Source organism: Copadichromis virginalis, linkage group LG1, assembly GCF_057382275.1.
Source record: "Copadichromis virginalis isolate Kocher_CV1m ecotype Utaka linkage group LG1, C_Virginalis_male_GT1.1, whole genome shotgun sequence".
NCBI lineage: Eukaryota > Metazoa > Chordata > Actinopteri > Cichliformes > Cichlidae > Copadichromis > Copadichromis virginalis.
In genome coordinates, this window is record NC_140618.1 from 2,055,831 (window position 1) to 2,076,307 (window position 20,477).

The 20,477-nt window shown below is 43.1% G+C and overlaps 1 protein-coding gene and 1 long non-coding RNA gene across 3 annotated transcripts in view; one reads left to right on the forward strand and one right to left on the reverse strand.

Annotated features, from left to right (window-relative positions):
• Positions 1 to 20,477, forward strand: part of adamtsl3 (ADAMTS-like 3) — a 203,279-nt gene that overhangs the window by 138,355 nt on the left and 44,447 nt on the right. For both annotated transcript variants that reach the window (XM_085468957.1, XM_085469033.1), the window contains exons 10-15: positions 1,686 to 1,797; positions 1,888 to 2,026; positions 3,207 to 3,257; positions 6,187 to 6,397; positions 7,095 to 7,242; positions 8,304 to 8,388. In XM_085468957.1, coding sequence (XP_085325083.1) covers positions 1,686 to 1,797; positions 1,888 to 2,026; positions 3,207 to 3,257; positions 6,187 to 6,397; positions 7,095 to 7,242; positions 8,304 to 8,388 — 746 coding nt within the window. The remainder of the gene's footprint in view (positions 1 to 1,685; positions 1,798 to 1,887; positions 2,027 to 3,206; positions 3,258 to 6,186; positions 6,398 to 7,094; positions 7,243 to 8,303; positions 8,389 to 20,477) is intronic.
• On the reverse strand, positions 2,428 to 4,795 carry LOC146718071 (uncharacterized). The gene is made up of 3 exons (XR_014922401.1): positions 4,637 to 4,795; positions 3,821 to 3,933; positions 2,428 to 3,730 (listed from the first exon to the last, which is right to left on the reverse strand). It is a non-coding gene; the product is annotated as an uncharacterized LOC146718071 (long non-coding RNA).

Consider the following 20,477-nt stretch of genomic DNA (forward strand, 5'->3'; position numbering starts at 1 on the left):
AGCTTGTTGCCTGCGGCACTATTAGAATTTCTGTCAATGAGGCCTAAGTGGAAATGCATTTTCCACTTTGTACTACCAGCATCACAGCCCTCCTTTTTTTCCACTCGTAGAAAAGACGAGCTCTTAGTGGGCCGTCGACAGTCGGCTGTCTGCACCAGATAAAAGCATTTTGGAGTTATCCAAAATCATTATTCGCTTCTTCTCTAAACATCCGTGGAAAGTGTGGGTCTGAAGAAGTTAAAGCTCCAGCAACGCTTGGAGACTACAGAACAACTCGATCGATGCGTTTCACTGACGCGAATCAATGTGCGCTCCTGCTCATCCGTCGGCCCGTCGCATAAAAACTGTATGGTCCAAAGTTTGGACTAATGAAAAAGTAAAAACATAAAAACTTTGCAAAAGACAGCTACTGACAATTTCTGAACTGTACATAGTTGAATTTCACAATAATGTAAAAGAAATCATATTGAAAACCTTTTAATATGAAATATTTAGTCACACAAATTAAGAAAATGCTGTTTTCAAATGAAAAGTTGTACCACAAGTATTAGTAGGTCGTCTTATTCAATAGAAGTATTAATTTCACTCGCTGAACATGTTTAAACTTTGCACCATAAAGTTTTTAGACATCGGAGACGTGACGTGATTTGTAGCCCAAATCTCCAAGTCAGAGTTTCCAAATGCAGATTAATTAAAAAAGCTAAACCATCATCAATCAATATGATGGTTTCTAGAAAATCCATCCAACCAAAGGCTGCTCTAACCTGCCTGAGTGACACAGACAGCAGAGAAACTCCACTCTTATCCTTTAACACGGAGCTGCTGTCATTACTGTTCAGGAAATAAACGACAGTTTAATGGAGCAGACGCAGTTTCTGCATCGTATCCCGTCAGAGAAACAAAAGTGGCCTCTCTGCCGTGTGGATGATTTGTCCGGTTCGTTTTGGGATCAGAGCGCTGACTACCGTCCGTCTGCTGCTGATCCTCGCCCACCTGGACCCGATTACTCAGGTGCGTAGAAGTATTTCGGTCAGACTCATGTTCTGGAAACGAACGTCTGCCCGCCGATGTGGGCACAAGCTGCAGATTATGGTTATTTCATGCAGGCTGGAGGGCAGAATTTTGCAGATTAAAGTGTTGCATTGTTTTATTAATTCGGCTCAGTCAGAAACTTATTCAGTCTTGTCTTCCGCTCTTTTGTTTCCTCGTCTTTGTGCCCACTGGTGCCCAGCCGCAGTGGGTTTGCTATCAGTTACGCTCTGTAATTGCAATTACTTTGGTGACAAATATGACACATTACCATCTGTCTGAAAGCTCGGTGTGCAGTCGATGCTTTCAGTGCACAAAGCTAAATCTTATCCAGAGCTGCAGAGTGTGTGATGAATGACTCAAACGCCTTTTATATTAAAAAAGGAGGGCTGCTGGAAAGTGCTCGTCTTATCAAAGCAACAGTTTGAACGCTGTAAGGATCAAGTCCTTCACTTTATGATGGGAATTTCAAAAGCCTTAAATCTTTCTGTATTTTTGCAGGTTCATCTTTTTAGGACTAAATGCTTGAAAACGGCTGAATTACTGCGTAGATTTGGTTTGAGAAACTCAGCGGAGGCTCCTCTAACATGCAGAGCTTGACTTTGTCCTTCTTCCCTCTGCCCGCTGTGTCCACCCTCTTCTGTTGTGCTGTGCAGATAAAGTACGGAGGCTCCAAGGACACCGTTGTCCAGTTTCTGTTCTACAAACCAATTCGATACCAGTGGAGAGAGACTGACTTCTTCCCCTGCTCGGTCACGTGCGGAGGAGGTGAGCTGACCGTCGCCGTGATTAAAAATGCTTTTAGATTCACTTTTAGAGTGTGAGAGCGGTAACGGCGTGGTCGCTTCCCTCCCTCAGGCTACCAGCTGAACTCTGCCGAGTGCACAGACATCCGGTCCAACCAGACGCTGCCCGAGCACCACTGTAACAGCTACCCTGAAAACACCAAACCCACTCCAAAGCTCAAAGAGTGCAACATGGACCCCTGCCCGGAGAGGTGCGGACAGCTGGTGGCTGTGCAGCGTCGCCGCTTCGGCATCGACACTGTTTTACCTGTTTATAGTCATCGTCTCCTTCCTCCGCTGCAGCGTGTTAACTGTAGCCGACAGATTAGCGTCAACGTTTTTAAATCTGGCACGCTGACACCACAGCACGCGAGCCCCGCTGTTGAAACTGGGAGCTATTGGCCTTCCTGGATCAAATACCAGCGTCCCCCATAGTGGTTTCATTGACATCAATGAGGAATATTTTCATATTTTGAAAAAAAAGAAGAACGATCCAGTTGAGTGCATGCACACGTCTTCATTCAGATGATCTAACAGATGCACGAGTCTGTGCATCTGTTAGGGTCGGCTCGCTGCCTAAAATGGAAATAAAGACACAATGCGATGGTTCACAAATCACATAAAGACATATTTTATTCACAACAGAACACAGAAAACATATCAAATATTTAAACTGACAGATTTTAATATTTCATATCAAATATGAGCTCATTTTGAATTTGATGGCAGTGACGTCTCTCAGCCTGCCGTCCACACGTGCAGGTTAAAGCTCCGTCATGCAGGGAAGAAGCCAGATGTGGCCGGAAACAGCTCCTTTAAAATGGACTGAAGCAAAGTGGAAACTGATCGGAGGTCAGATCTATCTAGATTTTCAGGGAGGGCCTTCATGTTTGAGCAGGACGATGTTAAATCAGCAGCACGGCTTCATAGGAGAGGAGTCCAGCTGCTGAACCGGCCCGCCTGCAGCCCAGATCTTTGACCAGCTGAGAACATCTGGAGCATCATGAAAGCAACAACAGGACGAAGCAGAGCAGCTAGAGTCCTCCATCAGACCAGAACGGGACATCGTCCCCCTGCAGCTGCTCTCCTCAGCTCACAGACCGTCACAGGAGCTGTCCAGCTTCGAGAGACGTGTTGCTGCCTTCAAATTCAAAATGAGCTCATGTCTTTCTTATAATGGTTCGTTTTGTCTTTGGGGGTTTATTGGGGTCGCACAAAGCAGATTGTGAACACGAGTGTAACCTGAGCTGTGTCAGAACCTTTATTATTAAAGGAGCTTTAATGATGGATTAAACAAATATGACAGAATGTGTTTGATAGTGATTTTAACAGTGTTTATATATGTTAGATATGCTGCTGTGTGGTTATCACTATCACATTTGTCTCCTGCAGTGATGGATTCAAAGCAGTGATGCCTCATGACCGCTTCCAGCCTCTGCCTCGGTGAGTACCTCTAACTCTTGAGATAAAATCAAAGTGTTAAACGAACCTCGATGCACTCGAAAGTAAAAATAAATTATATTAGAGCCTCACACAAGACGCTCAAACCACTGCGATCAGATTTTCAGTCATAACTTTTGTTAAAAATACTTTGTTAGTTTTTGCTAAGATGATTTTTTTCTGAGAGTATACAGTTATTTAAAAAAAAAAAATCCTCCTTCCACAAAAGTCTGACTTTTCATCTTCAATCGTGGGAAAAATGAAAGAGTTCCTCCGTGGTGTTCCACAGCGTTACCCTTCAATCAACAAAAGCCTCTCTCGTCTTCACTCTTTTCTGTTCTTTAGGGAGAGAGAGCTCCACCGTTTGTGTTTGAAGTTTGGATGTAGTTCCTCCCAAATATAAGTTCATGCATGTGGAGTTCCAGCTCGTCTCGCTCAGCGACTGCTGCGCTGGTCTCACTGGTGACTGTTACGCTCTAACAGAGGAGAGAATTATGCTTATTATTTTTGACGTGATGGTGTCATATTTAGAGCCTCAAAATTAAAAGTGGCAAAGCCTACAGTACCTCTAACGTCCAGCAGAGGCAGCAGTGAGTCAGTCCCCATAGACTCCCATGTTAAAACTTCACAGCAGAAACAAACTGTTTGGTCTCTGTGGGTCATTTCTCCTTCATAACACCTGTACAGGGGGAGGATGGTTTTATAACTCACCTGTTTAAAGCTTATTAAGGCTTAAAGTTTGCATTATTATTAGGGGTGCAACAATACTCGTATTGATATTGAACCGTTGGATACAGTGCTTTCGGTTCGGTACGCATATGTATCGAACAATACAACATTTATTTGATCAACTTTCCTTCTGACGATGCTGTCTGTGTTGAGCGCTCAGTGGATCTGCGCTCGACAGTGCAGCCTAGGCGGAGTAGTTGAACGCAGATTCACTGAGCACAGGGCAAGCTAGCAAGCTAGCTAAGCTCGTTGCAACATGGCAAATTGAACCTCCCCCACCCTCATTCAGATCTGGCGTTTGGAACTATTTAGGTTTTCATGTGACGTATGACCCTGAAGGTAAGCGAGTCATGGACAAAAGTAAAACAGTATGTTGGATGTGCCACGCAATGCTCAATTACATGGGTGGGAACTACTGCGTTAGCGCAGTTAGCTCGTTAACGTGTTGGCCGTCCAGCCCCACGCAAGGGGCGATCCGCGGTAGCTCGTTAACGGAGATTTGCCGTGTTGTGGCGTTAACGTCATTTCAGATTAACGCTGACAGCACTAGTGGGAACACAACGAATATGACTGCACATTTACACCGACATCATCCTAGTGCAAAGACAAGTGGAAGCAGACAAAAACAACAAGCACCATGCTACAAACTTTACCCGAGTCATTTAGACAGCCGTTAGCACAGGATTCTCCTTATGGGGACCTGATATGTTTAATATGCTGCTGAGAATATAGCCCAGAAGAAGCGTATAGTATAGCTTTTATTTTGGAAAGAGCCATTTCTCTGTAATAAACTCTCTTTTCCAAAGATGAGGGATTCCTCAATCAGATAGATTTATTATTTTATCCCTTTGTTGTTTCAGCAACATTAAATTTAAAAACTGTACTTTTGAGTGAAAATATATATTTATAATTTTAATAAATGACAAATTAAAAAGGCATGAACATTTTTTTGTATCGAAAAAATATCGAACCTGAATTTTGTGTATCGTTGCACCCCTAATTATTAGGGGCGTGGCCTCTGCTAGCTGTCTGTTAGCTTCACCTTCACCTTTTATAAATGTAGATATTCTGAAGAGCTTCATTTAAAATGTGTGTATTTTCCAGAAGCACACACTTAAAGCTGCAAACTTTGTGCACTGTAGATGAAAGCATCTCTATGAGTGTAGCCTCAGTTTCCCACTGACTTATACACCGTGCAGCAGATATAAACCCCCAGTCCTGAACTGTGTGCACCCATCAGCCACTCTAACCTTTGACCTACCTTTGAACTCTGTGCAGTGTGCGAATCTCCAGCATTTTGTTGGACTGCATTAGAAGCATTAGACATCGTTGTCATTGTCAGCAGGGTTGCATAATGAGCGTGGCTGCAGACAGCCTGGTTTGAAAAAGGAGCTGGAGAAAGACAGTTATGCAGTGCAGTGATGCTTCCAGCTCTAAAAGCCGTCGGATGTGGAACGCGCATTGATTGCAGTCTATCGAGGCTGATGCACCACTTGCAATGAGACAGACTGTTAATCACCGCACTTATCTAATTACAACATAATGAGACAGAGTCCTGCAGTCGTAATTGTTCTGAAATGGCCTCGTTAATGTCCCTGACCTCCTTTCTGTGTGACAGAGTGTAACGGGGTGCTTGTACTCACTGAGTGCTGAATCTATAGCTTACATAAGTGTAAAGTGGAATCGACATTAGCTGTGGAAAAGTGTCAGAGTTGCTTCGTATTTCAGGTGACACGTTCCTGCCTCTCCGTCTCCCCCCACCCTCGTGTTCCCACCTGGATGTGTCGGATCTGGGCCTGCACTGATCCACACGAGGCTTCCAGGGGAAAGGAACGGGATTCAGACATGTTCCACGTTGGTGCATAAATGTTATTACATCATTACTTATTAAGATTATTCTCACAGCTTTTATGAAATAAGGTGACCTTTCGATCAGACATGAAAGCAGCGAGGACAGGGGGAAGGAGAGGATCTAAAAATATGAGAGTTTTTGTTCTCTGGTTTGAAGTCGAGTGATTTTAAAGCACTGTAATAACCTCCGTGCGCTGCCTGTCACAGGTGCTGCTGACCTCGCTGCCGAATCACGTCCTCCACACTTCCAGGTGTTTCTTTCTATGCAGGAAGGTTCTGCCCCCTCCTCACCTCCACCTTACTCAGTATCTGGGTACATAAAACTCATTTAGCCTCTTCTGTGTGTGCACAGCTGGGAGCAGGGCCCCTGGACCCAGTGCTCAGTGTCCTGTGGTGAAAATGGGGGCTGGCAGGATCGCAGTGTGCTGTGTGTGGAGGAGGACGCCCACGGGCAGTTCTCCCAGGTGGATGAGTGGAAGTGCACGCACTCCCCGCGACCTGTCGCCCGACAGATCTGCAACACCTTCGCCTGCCCCCAGTGGGTGGCCATGGAGTGGTCACAGGTCAGTGGTTTCAGTAGCTGAACATGAAATGATAATGAATCCACTTTAAATGAATAAATTAACACAGGCAGGCTCATAGAAGTCATGTGACCTGTGTCAGACTCACGATCTTCATCCCTGGACATTCATTGACACTTCCTGTTATTAATATTGTTGGCGGTGGTTTTGTTCTGCATGTATGATGTTTAACATGTTAGTCGAAACTTAATATCCGGCACTCGCTGAAGTACTTGGAAATGACAAAATGACAAATATTGAATTATTAAACTGGTTTCAGCTGCAGTAAGACTCACACCAACACATGTAATTGAAGTATAATCAAACCTGCTGTAAGGTTACAAAACAAAATCTTTCACGATTTCCTCACCGGGGAACATTTATGTGATTTACCAAGCAGCATCCACTACGCTGTTTACTACTGCTTTGCATTTATAACAGGGTGTTTTGTAGAAACATCACACGTCTCACTGGATGTGGTGCATGTCTAAAAACAAACCATTGCAGTAGCAGGTCAGACTCTGACTGTGTCTAAGCAGTTAAAGCGTTTCTGGATCAGAGATGTTCAAACGCTCAGTGACCAACGCGTCAGTCAGCGCTCGATTCACTGACAGCAAGAGTTTGATGCAGCCTTAATTACTGAAGATGGTTAATTCATTTGTGAGGTAACGTGTGTGTGTGTGTTACCGTCCCGTCGCAGTGCACGGTGACGTGTGGCCGAGGGCTGCGCTACCGAGTGGTTCTGTGCATCGACCACCGCGGGCAGCACGTCGGAGGCTGCTCACCGTCACTCAAGCCTCACGTGAAGGAGGACTGCCTGGTCCCCGTGGCCTGCCACAAGCCCAGAGGTGGGACACTGATGACTTACAGCAGTGTGTGTGTGTGTACCTGTTTAGACATCTTTGTGGGGACCAAAAATTTGAATGTTAGTATAATGAGTTTGAAGGTATTTCTGAGACTCAAAATGTGGTTTTAGTGTCAGGGTTACAGGTTATGGTTTGGGTTATGCATCCATTTTTGATGGTTTGGGTAAGCGGCTAGGGAAAGCATTATGTCAATGAGATGTCCTCACTAAAATAGCAAAACAAGAATGTGTGTGTGTGTTTTAAAATAAGCTAAAATAAGCTAAGACCACAACTGAGAAGCATTTTAAATTTAAATGTTTATTTTACGAACATTATGAGATGTTTTAATAGTTTTGTTCCATTTGTTTCTGCTGTGTGTGACTCAGGACTCTTTGGCAGTCATGCTGAGCCTATTAGCTGTGTGTGTGTGTGTGTGTGTGTGTGTGTGTGTGTGTGTGTGTGTGTGTGTGTGTTTTGTATTTAAAGCCTAACCCCTCTAATGACAACAGGTCTTTTTGCATCAGCTGTGGACGTAAATTATGATCCCTATTCTACCACAAACAAACTTCCCTCCTTGTTAAACTGCTGGATTCTTTAAAAGCTAGTAGTGTGTGTGTGTGTGTGTGTGTGTGTGTGTGTGTGTGTGTGTGGTATTATTGCTGTAAATGTGATTTCATTGGAAAACACTCGTTGTACAGTGGACTGTATAAAATGATTAGCACAGGAGGGTCTTTAGCAAATATTTAAATCTGTCTTGTGAACTTTATGAGAGACGGGAGATAAATGTGAGGATGAAATGTGTGTCTTGGTTAAATAACATCCATCTGGAGGCCGGCCTCCCTCCCAGCTGTCAGTAGATGTCCTTTAATGTGAGACTGAGTCTGACGGACTTGTTGCTGTGATAATGGAAAACGTTTTTTTTAAAGTACCACAGTAGCAAAAATATTTCCAGTGCTGAACTTTTTATTCCTAAGAAACAAAATTCTGAGCTGCGGCCGAGCTCGGAGCAGCTGATGGTGAACGGCTGTGTCAGACGTCTTTCTAACTTTTTGTCTCTCTGTCAGAGTCCCTGCCGGTGGAGGCGAAGCTTCCCTGGTCGAAACAAGCCCACGAGCTGGAGGAGCACTACACCGCTACAGAAAACCCCACGTGAGTGCAGACACACATTCTGACAGTCGCTCAGATGCGTTTGAAGACAGAAGCAAACATCCTGTGAGCTCAGGATGCGACACTGTCAGAGTTATCGTCTGCTCTCCAACACACTTCAGTGCTTTTTAATAAACAGCTTGTCTTCTTTTCATAAATACGAATCATCCCCTCATTAACTCTGCTGTTATCAGCTGCTTTCACAACGCATCTTGACTTTACAACACACACACACACACACACACACACACACACACACACACACCTGATCCATTCAAAGGTGGCTCCATTCATTCAGTCCTTAGTTACTACAGCACATCATAGCAGTGTGTTAGAGAAAGCTCTGCACAGATGTGCTGCATGGTGACAGATGTGTTCTAGTTTATCACTGCACACATTTGTGTGTATTTCAGTTCTATTTATATAACAGCAAATATAACAGTGAGGAATCAGAAGCATTTAAGAATCACGATAACAATCTGGTCAAAAACATTGTTGATCTTTATAGTTCGCTTGATTAGCACTGCTGCACGAGCACAGCAAGAAGGCCCTGAGCTCGATCCCACCACCTGGGCAGAGCCTCTCTGTGTATGCTGGGCTCACACTCTGTGATTTTTGGCTCATTTTGAGCCGATTTTTCAGTCGTGCGACCGTTTTGGGGATCGGCCCAAGTTTCGCCTTCATCGTGTGTCGTGCATCGTGTAGTATACGTGGGATAACGAGAAGCGATTAACACCTCACGACCACCTCCCGATCATCAATCGTTCGGTCGTAAGAAAATCAAACCTGTTTGAAATCCTGGCGGCCGTCGTGAGGGCGTCACCGCAGCCTCGCACACTGCGCACGCACAAACACAGAAATGAAAGTGAAAAGACGGAGCAGCACGGCGGCGTGTGATCTGGACACAAGCGATGGAGGCACAACTTGTAGGACTTTGGCTCATCCGAGCCTTTTTGATATGGCCTGTTAAGGTTCAAAATTGAGGAGGGAGAGTACAAACCACTCTTGGTCCAGAAGCTCTTGGTCAAACAATGATTTTAATGAACACACGTGTGGGAAGACACTCTGTACGCAGACAGCCAGTAGTCCTCGACTTAATCAAAGCATGAACAGATATTTTATAGCATCAGGGTTTGATTTACTGACGCCCCTTCATGCGTCACAGATACATTTTATACATAGATTTATACAAGATGATCTTCTGGCTTTTACCCCAGAAGATCATCTTCTATTTTCATGGCTGGCCCTTCCTGTCTACCTTTCAGTTCTTGTCTTGTTCCTCTTTCTTGCCGAGACAACAAGGAACGGTTCCTCTTTTACCGAGACACTTTTGCAGTTACAGCCAGACATGAGTAACCTCTTCACCTACTGTCTGTGTCTCATCCTCAAATGCTCTTTCTCAATTCACCTGTTGCACTTCTGACCTTTTACCAGACCAGAGGCTCACTGAGACTATGTGTATGTCTTCTACTAAATAAATGTTTTAACCAAGAACCTCTACTAAAACCTTAATATAAAATGATCTGATATATAAGTGTTTTGTAAGCATGTATTGCAATTCCTTCTATGGCTCCAAGTCACTTGCACAATAGATTGTCCGAACATCGCGCCGAACAAAGCTTCCGACCCCCAATTAATTGACCGAGCTCCAACTCTTTAATAAGCACAGATATGCATTGTGTATAAAATAGTCATAACTGCTTAAGGCCTTCTTAAAGCTATCTGTTACATTGTTAAAGCCTCGTCTTAGCCTGCTCCTCAAAATAACTTCCTGCTTTCACTTCTGCATACAACTTCCTGTCAGCCTGCAACTCAGTCTTTCTGAAAGAGACACTGTTTAACCCCTGAATGCAATATAAACTCCAGATTATATTATTAATGCAATGGTAATGATGACAATTATTTAACAATAGCAGTAAAATAATTTCCCTGCTCCACACTCCCTCTCTCGACCTCTGGAACACCAGAGGTCGCAATACATTGTGTCCTCGAGATCTCCAGGATCCTCGCCCCTCCTGTGGTCGCCGAGATCGATCTTCTGCAAAGGAAACAAAACACCTTTTCCTGCACCTCCCTAACTTATCCTATCTGGGACTCTTTAATCAAAAGCCTGATCCTAATTATCTTCTTAACTTATTGACTTGTATTTATATATATTCTTCAACGTTACTCATCACCTTAAAACTCTTTTTAAGCCCTGCTTTTACGTCCGGTTGCTCGCTCTATTTTCCCTTATCTGATCATCAACATCCTGTGCACAAATTGTCGCTGCTGCAAGTTCCTCTACTCTAAAAGATCCAAAAGAAAACAACCATTCTAATCAATTAAGTTTAAGCATATAAGCAATTACTCCTGTATACATTTCATCATAGCTAAATGCTGCCTTGAAACAACTCCTATGTGTTAACTTCATTTTAACCTCACATTTCCTATGTTATAACCCATTTTGGTATAGCCTTTTTATTTCATTTTGCTCCTGTTAATGTAACAATACCTTCTAATTCTAATTTATCAGACTTAACCAAAATATATGCTTTCCTTCCTCTTTGGTCCTTCTTTAAGTTCAGTCAAAAAGCTAAATGAATTTGAGGCCTTTTGCCTGGAATCAATACTGTCATGTGTGTTTCTTAACTCTGTGTCTGTAAGCGTGTGCAATCCTTCATGAACTCATATTATCCTCACAGTAGATTGGCTAATCATAGCGCTAGCCAAAGGCTCGTGACCCTCCAGAGACAAATTTGAGCCACAACTCCTTTAAAAGCACAAAATGCAATATGTATAAAAATCATTTCTATTTATAAGCTCCCCCTTTATCCTAAAAATACCTCCTATGTAATATCTGTATGTGTAAGCCTACATTATAACCACTACTTCTAGAAATCAAAAACAAATCAAACCTGTTCTACTCCTTCAACCCTCACTAATTTTCCCTCTAAGACTTATTCACAGCTTTGAAAAACCGGCATTGTATCTTCTAAACAGGATTCAGTTCTGTCATGGTCCTGGGCCATGTTGGCCCAGTATTCTTGGTTCCTTGTATTTTCGCTCCTTATTTAGGCCAGGTTTTCTGAGGTGTCCTGTTGTGGTGTTCCCTAAGTGTTTTTTCCCTTTGTGACTCTTACCCCCTTGTGCCCCTCTGTGTATTTATGAGCTCTCGTCTCTCTTTGTGTTTATTCCATGTTTCCCCAGCCTGTTATGTCTGTGTTCTCCCCGTGCTCTCTCTCCTCCTGTCTGAACCTCTGTGTACTTCCTGTTTTACTTTGACAGTCTCTCGTCAGTATGCGTAATGTTGTGTTCACTCCTGCCCTGTCTCGTTATGTTTATCAGTATCCCCTGTGTTCCCCACCTGTGTGTAATCTCCCTGTGTTCTCTGGGTGTATTTAAGTTGTGTCTTCTGTTATGGTAGTTGCTGGTTCGTCTGTGTTGTTTCCCCCCGGACCTCCCTGCATCCTCGTTTCTGGTTTGTGTTATTAGCTTACCCAGTTTAGGTTTCCGGTTTCTTGTTTTTCCACCAGTGCTGTTTTGTGCCCACCGTTGTAAATAAATATTCACCTGCACCAGAGCTGCCGCCTTTTGGGTCCTTTTCTACAACTCCACACGGCTTGGCCCGCAAACCGTGACAAGTTCACTTTTAATCCTTTAACCTTAACTTAAAAATAACAGTTTCAGTTTTACCATATCCAAATGATCAAAAACCCCAAAAGTCCTAAAATGATCCTAAATTATTAAACAATTAAATTATTAAACCCTAAACCCCCCTTTATCTTGATACATTTCATGTGTCAAGATACTATACAAAACTTAAAAATGCTCAGTTTCCCCACTCATGATCCAATCTATGTCATAAAAATAAACTTAAAACAGAACAGTTATCAGTCATGTGTTTCTTCAATTAATGATAACTGAGTTTCATCAAAAAATTTTTCCCCTTTAGCATTTGGCATTCTCCCAACAATATACTATAATCCCATAATCTAACCCCAGTCAACAAAACAAAACAGAAATTTTCTCTGGTAAAAACAAATTGTTTGTCCACATTAATTCATCCTCACTCACATGCAGTCACACATTCACTCACATGCAGTCACACCATGTATTTGCTGATAGTGGAGCTTCCCGCACGATCAGATACTCCACCCTCAGCAAAATGAGCTCAGTCATTTTTTATTTTCCATAGGAAAATATTTCTTTATGCTTTTGGACTGGATTGACTCGCATAAAATCCTTTTTACAGGGACTTACGACCTTGATCAGTCCCCACAGGTAGCTCTCCTCAGCCAATTGTAATCTGGAAAGCCGCCTTATATTTGCTCTTCCCGATAATTTTCAGCGCCGTTATTCACTGTTGCAGGCCTGCTTAAAACAGAAATGAAAAAATAGAGCTGATTGTTAGCTCACAAAACACAAAACAAAATCACCTGACAGGTTTTCTTTAAGTGCACTGTTACAAAATAATGGGCCCAATTTTTAGACATGTCCATGTTTCCTAAAACTCCCTCTATTAAAACAAAAACACCAACCCAAACCTAACTGACAAAATCAACCCATCACCACAACAACCTCAACAACCTTAAACGCACAAAAGTTTTGCCACCACATAATTTCGCCTCCTCAATACACCGAAAGTCTCATTAAAACCACACAATTTGCACACAAAAATCACCCCCTTATGCTCTTAAATTCAGCATAAGACCCCTTACGACATCATATAATCGCTAAACTATAAATTCCCTACCCCAATCTGCACTTCTCGTCTGCCATGCTTCCTCTTCTGAAAGTCACTTCCTCAGTCACACACATACAGGAAGCTCCTACGTCACCACTCACTCCAACTAATTTGCATACTGAGTCATCTCTCAAAAAGCTGTAACAACAGAAACATATGTTTAAACATTCCCAACTCATTAAATCATTTTATTTCTTTCTACAGTGATCACTGGTTTTGATCACTTAGTACGAGAGAGCACTCCTAAGTCACTCTTTTAAAACTACTTTAATCACTTTTTGTTTACATAACTCACTCCCTTTGTCATATGGCTTCTTCTATTCCTCAATTACAAACTCAAATGCATTTTATTAAACATTCACACCATTGTATCATTCATACAAAATAGCAAGCTGTTCTTCATTGCATATGTTTGTGTTCTTAGCCAGGTTTAATCTGTATCTATGCATTAATCTCCATGAGCTTGTCTTGTCTTCATAAAGTTAATGCATTTCCTGCTTGTGTATGTGAATTTGCATATGTTGCTTTTGCAGTGTGTCAGACTCCTGCACAATTCTCCACTTAAGCCGTCAGTTTCTTTCCCAAATCTGCTAACCCAAATTCTAAGTTCCCACCTTATTAACACCATTCCTGCTCCTTAGCCAGAAGTTAGGGCCCACTTGTCATGTTTATCGAGACATGGCGCTGTAAACAATTCAACCAGAAACTTGCCTTGGCATGTCCAGTCAAGTTAACCTACAGGTTTCTTCCGACCGCTGCACGTGGAAAATTGATCCAGATCTGTTTCGCCCCTATAGAAACACAACTGAGACATTTTCATTATTATCATAGGTACTTAAACTACCCGTTTCCCTTTCTCTGGTCAGAAATCCCAACTTATGTCATGTATATACGTGTAAGCAGGTCTTCATTGCTTTTCCTATGTATTTTGTTAATGTTCAGTGAGTGTAAGCTGCTTTCTTCATTGCCTCTATATGTTATAGTCAGGTTTAATTCATGCATCTTTTCCCTGATTTCTTAATTCAAAACTATCTCACTTCTGATTCTTTCCAGAAATCATTTCACATGTAACACTTTGTCTATGTGTGTTTTCTATTCTTGTTTACCTCTTTGTTTGTGACGGTGGACATCTCTAAACCATCATGAGTTCAAGCTTCACTTTCAGTCCAATTACACCCTGTATTCTCACAGTCGAACTCGTCCGGCTTCGCCTCTCACTGGTCACTGTCCTCTTCTCTCAGTGTCCTTTTGTTGTCTTGAATTCCAGCAAACACAGTCTGTTTCTTCTCTGTTTCTCTTCAGTATTTTCCTTTTGGATCAAGTCCCAGCCTGGCAAAATACCACATTCAGTGCCTTTAAACAGTCATGTCACACTGTTCTTACCAGCCTGCTGTCCACCGTGCATGTTTCATCACGTGGTTTCTTCTTTCCTGTTGATCCTCTCAGTCATCTCTTTCAAGATTACTCCAAGCATGGCAAATCTGACAATCAATGTCCAGTGCTTTCCACAGCTCATTATCCCACTGTTCAACTGCCCAGCCTGTAATTTACAGTACATGTTTCCACCTCGTGGTTCCTTACATGCTGCTGCTGGTGTCGTCAGTGTGGTTTCCGTTGCACTGTCTTTTGCCTGCTATTAATTCTTCTCAAGTCCACGATGTTCTGTCGGTCTTCATCAGGAGATTAACTGTCCTTTGAGCTTCTTCTCCGGATGGGGACAAGTGCGAGGTCAAGCTGTAAAATTTTAAGCCAAAATCTGGCCTGTTTTCTCCCAATTATGCTACTCTACTGGTTTTGGCGCCGTACTCAAAATTCCAGGTTGAGAGAAGTCCACCTTTATTTATCTGTAATCTGTGTTAACACACTAAAACATACAATTAATATCCTTTTCATTTCTTTTCTCAAAACCTCCATACTTAATCTGCCTAGAGTTTAGCTCATCTGTTTCTCTCTCTGGGTGCTCACTCGTCACCTTATATGGGCATGCAAACTTCCTGTCACCCACACCATTTCCTGTTACACACACACAGCACGCAGCTGCTCTGCTGTTTCTCCAGGCTAATCAAACTTATTTTGTATTTACAATCTACAAACCCTCTGTAATTCTACTAACTTTTGATCTAAAATGTAGCATCATTCACACAATGATTTCATAATCCTCTCACACACACACCTTTTAAATAAACTAAACTCTTATATTTACAACCACTGTCAGATCTGTCAGCTTTAGCGCCTACACAATTTAAAAGCGTCAACCACCGGACGAAGCCCCCAAATGTTAAGGTTCAAAATTGAGGAGGGAGAGTACAAACCACTCTTGGTCCAGAAGCTCTTGGTCAAACAATGATTTTAATGAACACACGTGTGGGAAGACACTCTGTACGCAGACAGCCAGTAGTCCTCGACTTAATCAAAGCATGAACAGATATTTTATAGCATCAGGGTTTGATTTACTGACGCCCCTTCATGCGTCACAGATACATTTTATACATAGATTTATACAAGATGATCTTCTGGCTTTTACCCCAGAAGATCATCTTCTATTTTCATGGCTGGCCCTTCCTGTCTACCTTTCAGTTCTTGTCTTGTTCCTCTTTCTTGCCGAGACAACAAGGAACGGTTCCTCTTTTACCGAGACACTTTTGCAGTTACAGCCAGACATGAGTAACCTCTTCACCTACTGTCTGTGTCTCGTCCTCAAATGCTCTTTCTCAATTCACCTGTTGCACTTCTGACCTTTTACCAGACCAGAGGCTCACTGAGACTATGTGTATGTCTTCTACTAAATAAATGTTTTAACCAAGAACCTCTACTTAAAAGCTTAATATAAAATGATCTGATATATAAGTGTTTTGTAAGCATGTATTGCAATTCCTTCTATGGCTCCAAGTCACTTGCACAATAGATTGTCCGAACATCGCGCCGAACAAAGCTTCCGACCCCCAATTAATTGACCGAGCTCCAACTCTTTAATAAGCACAGATATGCATTGTGTATAAAATAGTCATAACTGCTTAAGGCCTTCTTAAAGCTATCTGTTACATTGTTAAAGCCTCGTCTTAGCCTGCTCCTCAAAATAACTATCTGCTTTCACTTCTGCATACAACTTCCTGTCAGCCTGCAACTCAGTCTTTCTGAAAGAGACACTGTTTAACCCCTGAATGCAATATAAACTCCAGATTATATTATTAATGCAATGGTAATGATGACAATTATTTAACAATAGCAGTAAAATAATTTCCCTGCTCCACAGGCCTCACAAAATTATCACGACCACAACAACCATGAAAATAGTTGGATTTACATGCTGCTCAACCACAGCTGATCAATGTTTTTCATTAGCAATTTAGCAAAGTTGATGGTGGTGGTGTGTCTGTGTGAGTGAAAGACAGAGAGAGAGAGAGAGCGACAGAATTTCTGTTATAAGCTTCATGTTATGGACGCACAGTGTGAGCACTCAGGTCGCATCAGAGCATCGTGACCTACGAACTTCTAACCCCTGCGAGTCAATCGTGCAGTTTGAGCAGAAGCTCAGTTAACAGCATTTGTTAATAATTTTTCCTTGAACTCATCCAAGCCGTCTTAGTTTGGAGGAAGTCGTGTTTGGAGAACTCTTCTCCTCAAATAATCCTCACGCAGGCCTGAGGTTGGTTATAAGTTATTGTTCTCCTGGATTAAGTTGGTGGCTGTGTAACCGGTGTGTTCCTGGTTGTGTCTGACGATGAAAGCTAAAAAGAAAGAAAGACCTCCAACTTGCTCGCTCCAGCTCCTACAACCCAATGCAACCAACTTCCAAGCTAGCAGGAATTATCTGTTCATGCTAGCATTGACTGTGCCTATAACACATATGCAGCACATTTAGAGCAGCTAGCAAAGACAGACACCATGATGACAATAATGGAACTAAAAACACACGATCGGGAACATCAGGGTGGCTAAATATACAGTATATGTGTTTTTTTACAGGGTTGGAAGAGACGGTTTGGGTACTAGAACACATGTAATTATAACAATATGTAATTTATGACCCGTTACAGCTGCTGGACAGAGAAGACATCAGAAGGTTGTGTAGAGACCTCCTGTCTCCTCCAGGACAGCAGCTGCGTCTCAGTACTCAGCCTCCGACGTCCTGTGACTGAAAACGGGACGTATTAGTTTGTTGATACTCGTCCATAGAGAATCGTGGCTTTCATCATGCTGCATGTGCACATTAAACCAAATCCAGGTCAGTTAACCTCCTGTAGACCCTGGAGCCCTGCACCAAAAACGTCACGCTCACACATGACATGAGGTGGCTGACTTGGTTGGTGGGTTACTGCTAGTCCTACATTAGGTTATGCTAGCTAACCGGTGACAGAACAAAAGCTCGGTCTCTTCAGCAGTAAGTGTTCTTCATCATGTGTTAGCTGTACTGTTCGGGTTCGTGAAGCACTTGAAAAGTGAGGAGTGAGGAGACCACAGCCTGTTTCTCTGAGGTTTATTACCTCAGAAGTGTTCACTCACCCATCCAAATGATCGATTCAGGTGTTCCATCACATCCATGGACGCAGGTGTATGAAATCAAGCTCCTGGGCAAACCTGCAAACGTTTGTGAAGGAGCGGCTCGCTCTCAGGAGCTCAGTGAACTCCAGCGTGGTGCTGATGCCACCTGTGAAACTTCCTTACAAATGCACTTCTGGAAGAATGGTCAACCATTCCCATGAACACACTGCGAAATGTTGTGGAAAGCATTCCCAGAAGAGCTGTTACAGCTGCAAAGTATTTTTAGACTTTTTGTCCTGACAGTGTGAATTTAGCAGAAGAGTTTGTGTCTGTCATTACAGCAGATGGGGAGCGCCTGATCGGGGGTCTCCATACTGTCATGCTGTTGTAGATGAGAGTTCAGCTTTTATACTGAGGAGCACGTTTGTTTCATTAAGTAAAACTTGAACCCAGAACTCTTGAAACACCGTGTAAGAGCTTCACGTCGCTCTGACACAGTCTACGCTTCTTTTTCAGGTAGCACAAACCCTTTGCAGGTATATCATCCTACACACACACACACACACACACACACACACCAGGGCTGTGTGAATCTGTCCGGGTGTGTTTCCTCTCCCACCGCGGCTGATGATAAGCATGTGATTATCGCCTGCTGCTCAGGGTCTGGTCAGTCTGATAGCCTCCCTGGGATCCATCAGCATTCTGAGCTCACACACACCTCAAACACTTGGCAGACACACATTTGCTCATCAAAGACTTTGCAAACACGCTCTTGAAACACCTCCCGTGCACGCGCCCTCAGCGGGCGCCAACAAATCGTCTTCGCACGCAGCCAAGCTAATCTTATCTGAGCCACGTTAATTTGGTGAGCATGTGAGGCTCATACTGGAAACGAGGTAATTACACCGCGTGCTGCAAAAAGCATATTAAAGGGGAGAAACACGTACTGTTAACACCGACTGCGATGCTCATCGGGTCTCTTTGCATTTATCCATTCCACCTGAGCACAGCCGACAGCAGCATAGATATAAACATGACCACACCCTTGCATTATTAGGGGCGTGGCCTCTGTGACTGACAGGTGGATGGTGACACAGGCTTCACCTGAGCTGCACATCTGGACTATGTTTGTGCTGTTGGAGCCTTTTTGGGATCATTATATGGCTGCTGTGAGGTTAGCCGCACTAACAGATTGTCCAGGAAGTCTGAGCTCCAGCTTGGGTGAAATAGCAGGACTGTGTCTGTGGATGCAGCTTCATAAGCTAGTTAGCATTAGCATTACAGATAATGAACTCCCAGACCTGTAAATCATTTGTGGGACGCACCACAGACGCCAGAGGATTACCCAGAAGTCCTGCAGTCACGCCTCGGTGCGGTGGATCTGTTCATGCAGACGAGGCGTCTTTAATGTTGTGGCTGATCGTGTACATATACCGTGGTTTTATCAATCCAGCCTGATCGCAGCTATATTCTGCATTTTTCCCTCCTTATTTCTGCACGTTTCCGTCTCACCTATCAGACGGTGACTGAGCTCTAACCTACCTCCCAGTCACAGAACTCTGTCTAAATATATGCCACCTCCCCTCCAGGGAGCTGAGAGTCTGGCCTCCAGGGAACGTATCTCTCAGCTTATTTGTCTTAACAAGCTCACGGTCGCACATTTCCTGCTGTGCATCTGTCAGTCAGCAGCTCCAGTTATTATTCTTCGCTTTACTGCCAGGCAGCAGCGGCGTTGGCTGTTTCCTCAGCACGACGGTGTGTTTGTCCATCATATTATCTGCTGCACATAGACAGAGTTGTGTGTGCCGGTTTTACGCGTTCACTTGATTCCATAAATGACTGTAGAGTGAAAAAAGGGGAATCACTTCAAATGCTTTATTTTTCCTGCAAATGATTTTCAAACTCAGGCTTCGCTCTGGGATCTGTGAATATCGTTCACTTCGACAGGCGTTATTGATGAATCTTTGGAGGTTGGACAATGTGAAATTCAAAAAAGAAACTCAACACGATATTCATGGATTCGATATGGAAGCTACGATACAACAACCTTCATATCACAGCTGAGTCACAGTTATAGAAACGTAAAACTTAATGTTGAATTTATCAGAAACATTTCCTCTCTGGAATTTTCCATTTCTTTATTGGCCCAAAGTTCCCGCCCAGCAACAAGCTCCCTTTACTGCTGCTTTTCCTGCATTATCTGTAGTGACCAGCAGGGGGCGCCCCCTCTGGAAAACAGCATGTCAACCACATGTTGTTAGCCAGTGAGTGAGCGGCGTCCTCGCTCATCACGTCCAGTTTGCTGGCAACGATGTAAATGCTCCGCCTGAGGCTCCACTCACCAGTGGGCGATGTCACGGTGATGTCACGGCCTACAGTCGAGAGGCTCAAGCGAATGATCTCACCATACAACACGCAATGACACAGAAACAACACGTACATGTTGTCGTGTAGGAATGGTGAAAACACACTTTTATATTAGAAATATGTATAAATACGCAGACAAAACAATCCTGAAAAACTGAATCTGTGGACGTCTGGCAAATCAGTTATTCAGGTTTTAAAGGTGGGTTTAGAGTGGGTGTGCTAATTTAATTTATCTTCTATTTTTGCTTAAAAATGTTGAGAGTGACCAGAAATATCAGGATGATGAGCACACAGATTAACACACATATGTAAGCATGATTATAGCAGTCACACATGTAAGTGGTCACGCAGCAAAGGTCCATTCAAGCCAAAGACGTTTAGCTTTAGTTAACTGTGATGTCTTTGGTGCAAATAAAATATTCATCACACTCTAAAAATGTTAAATGAATAAATTGCAGATGCAAGCTAAGCTCGTAACAAAAAAAAGGTTGGAAATGAGCTTTGCAGACATTGAAGT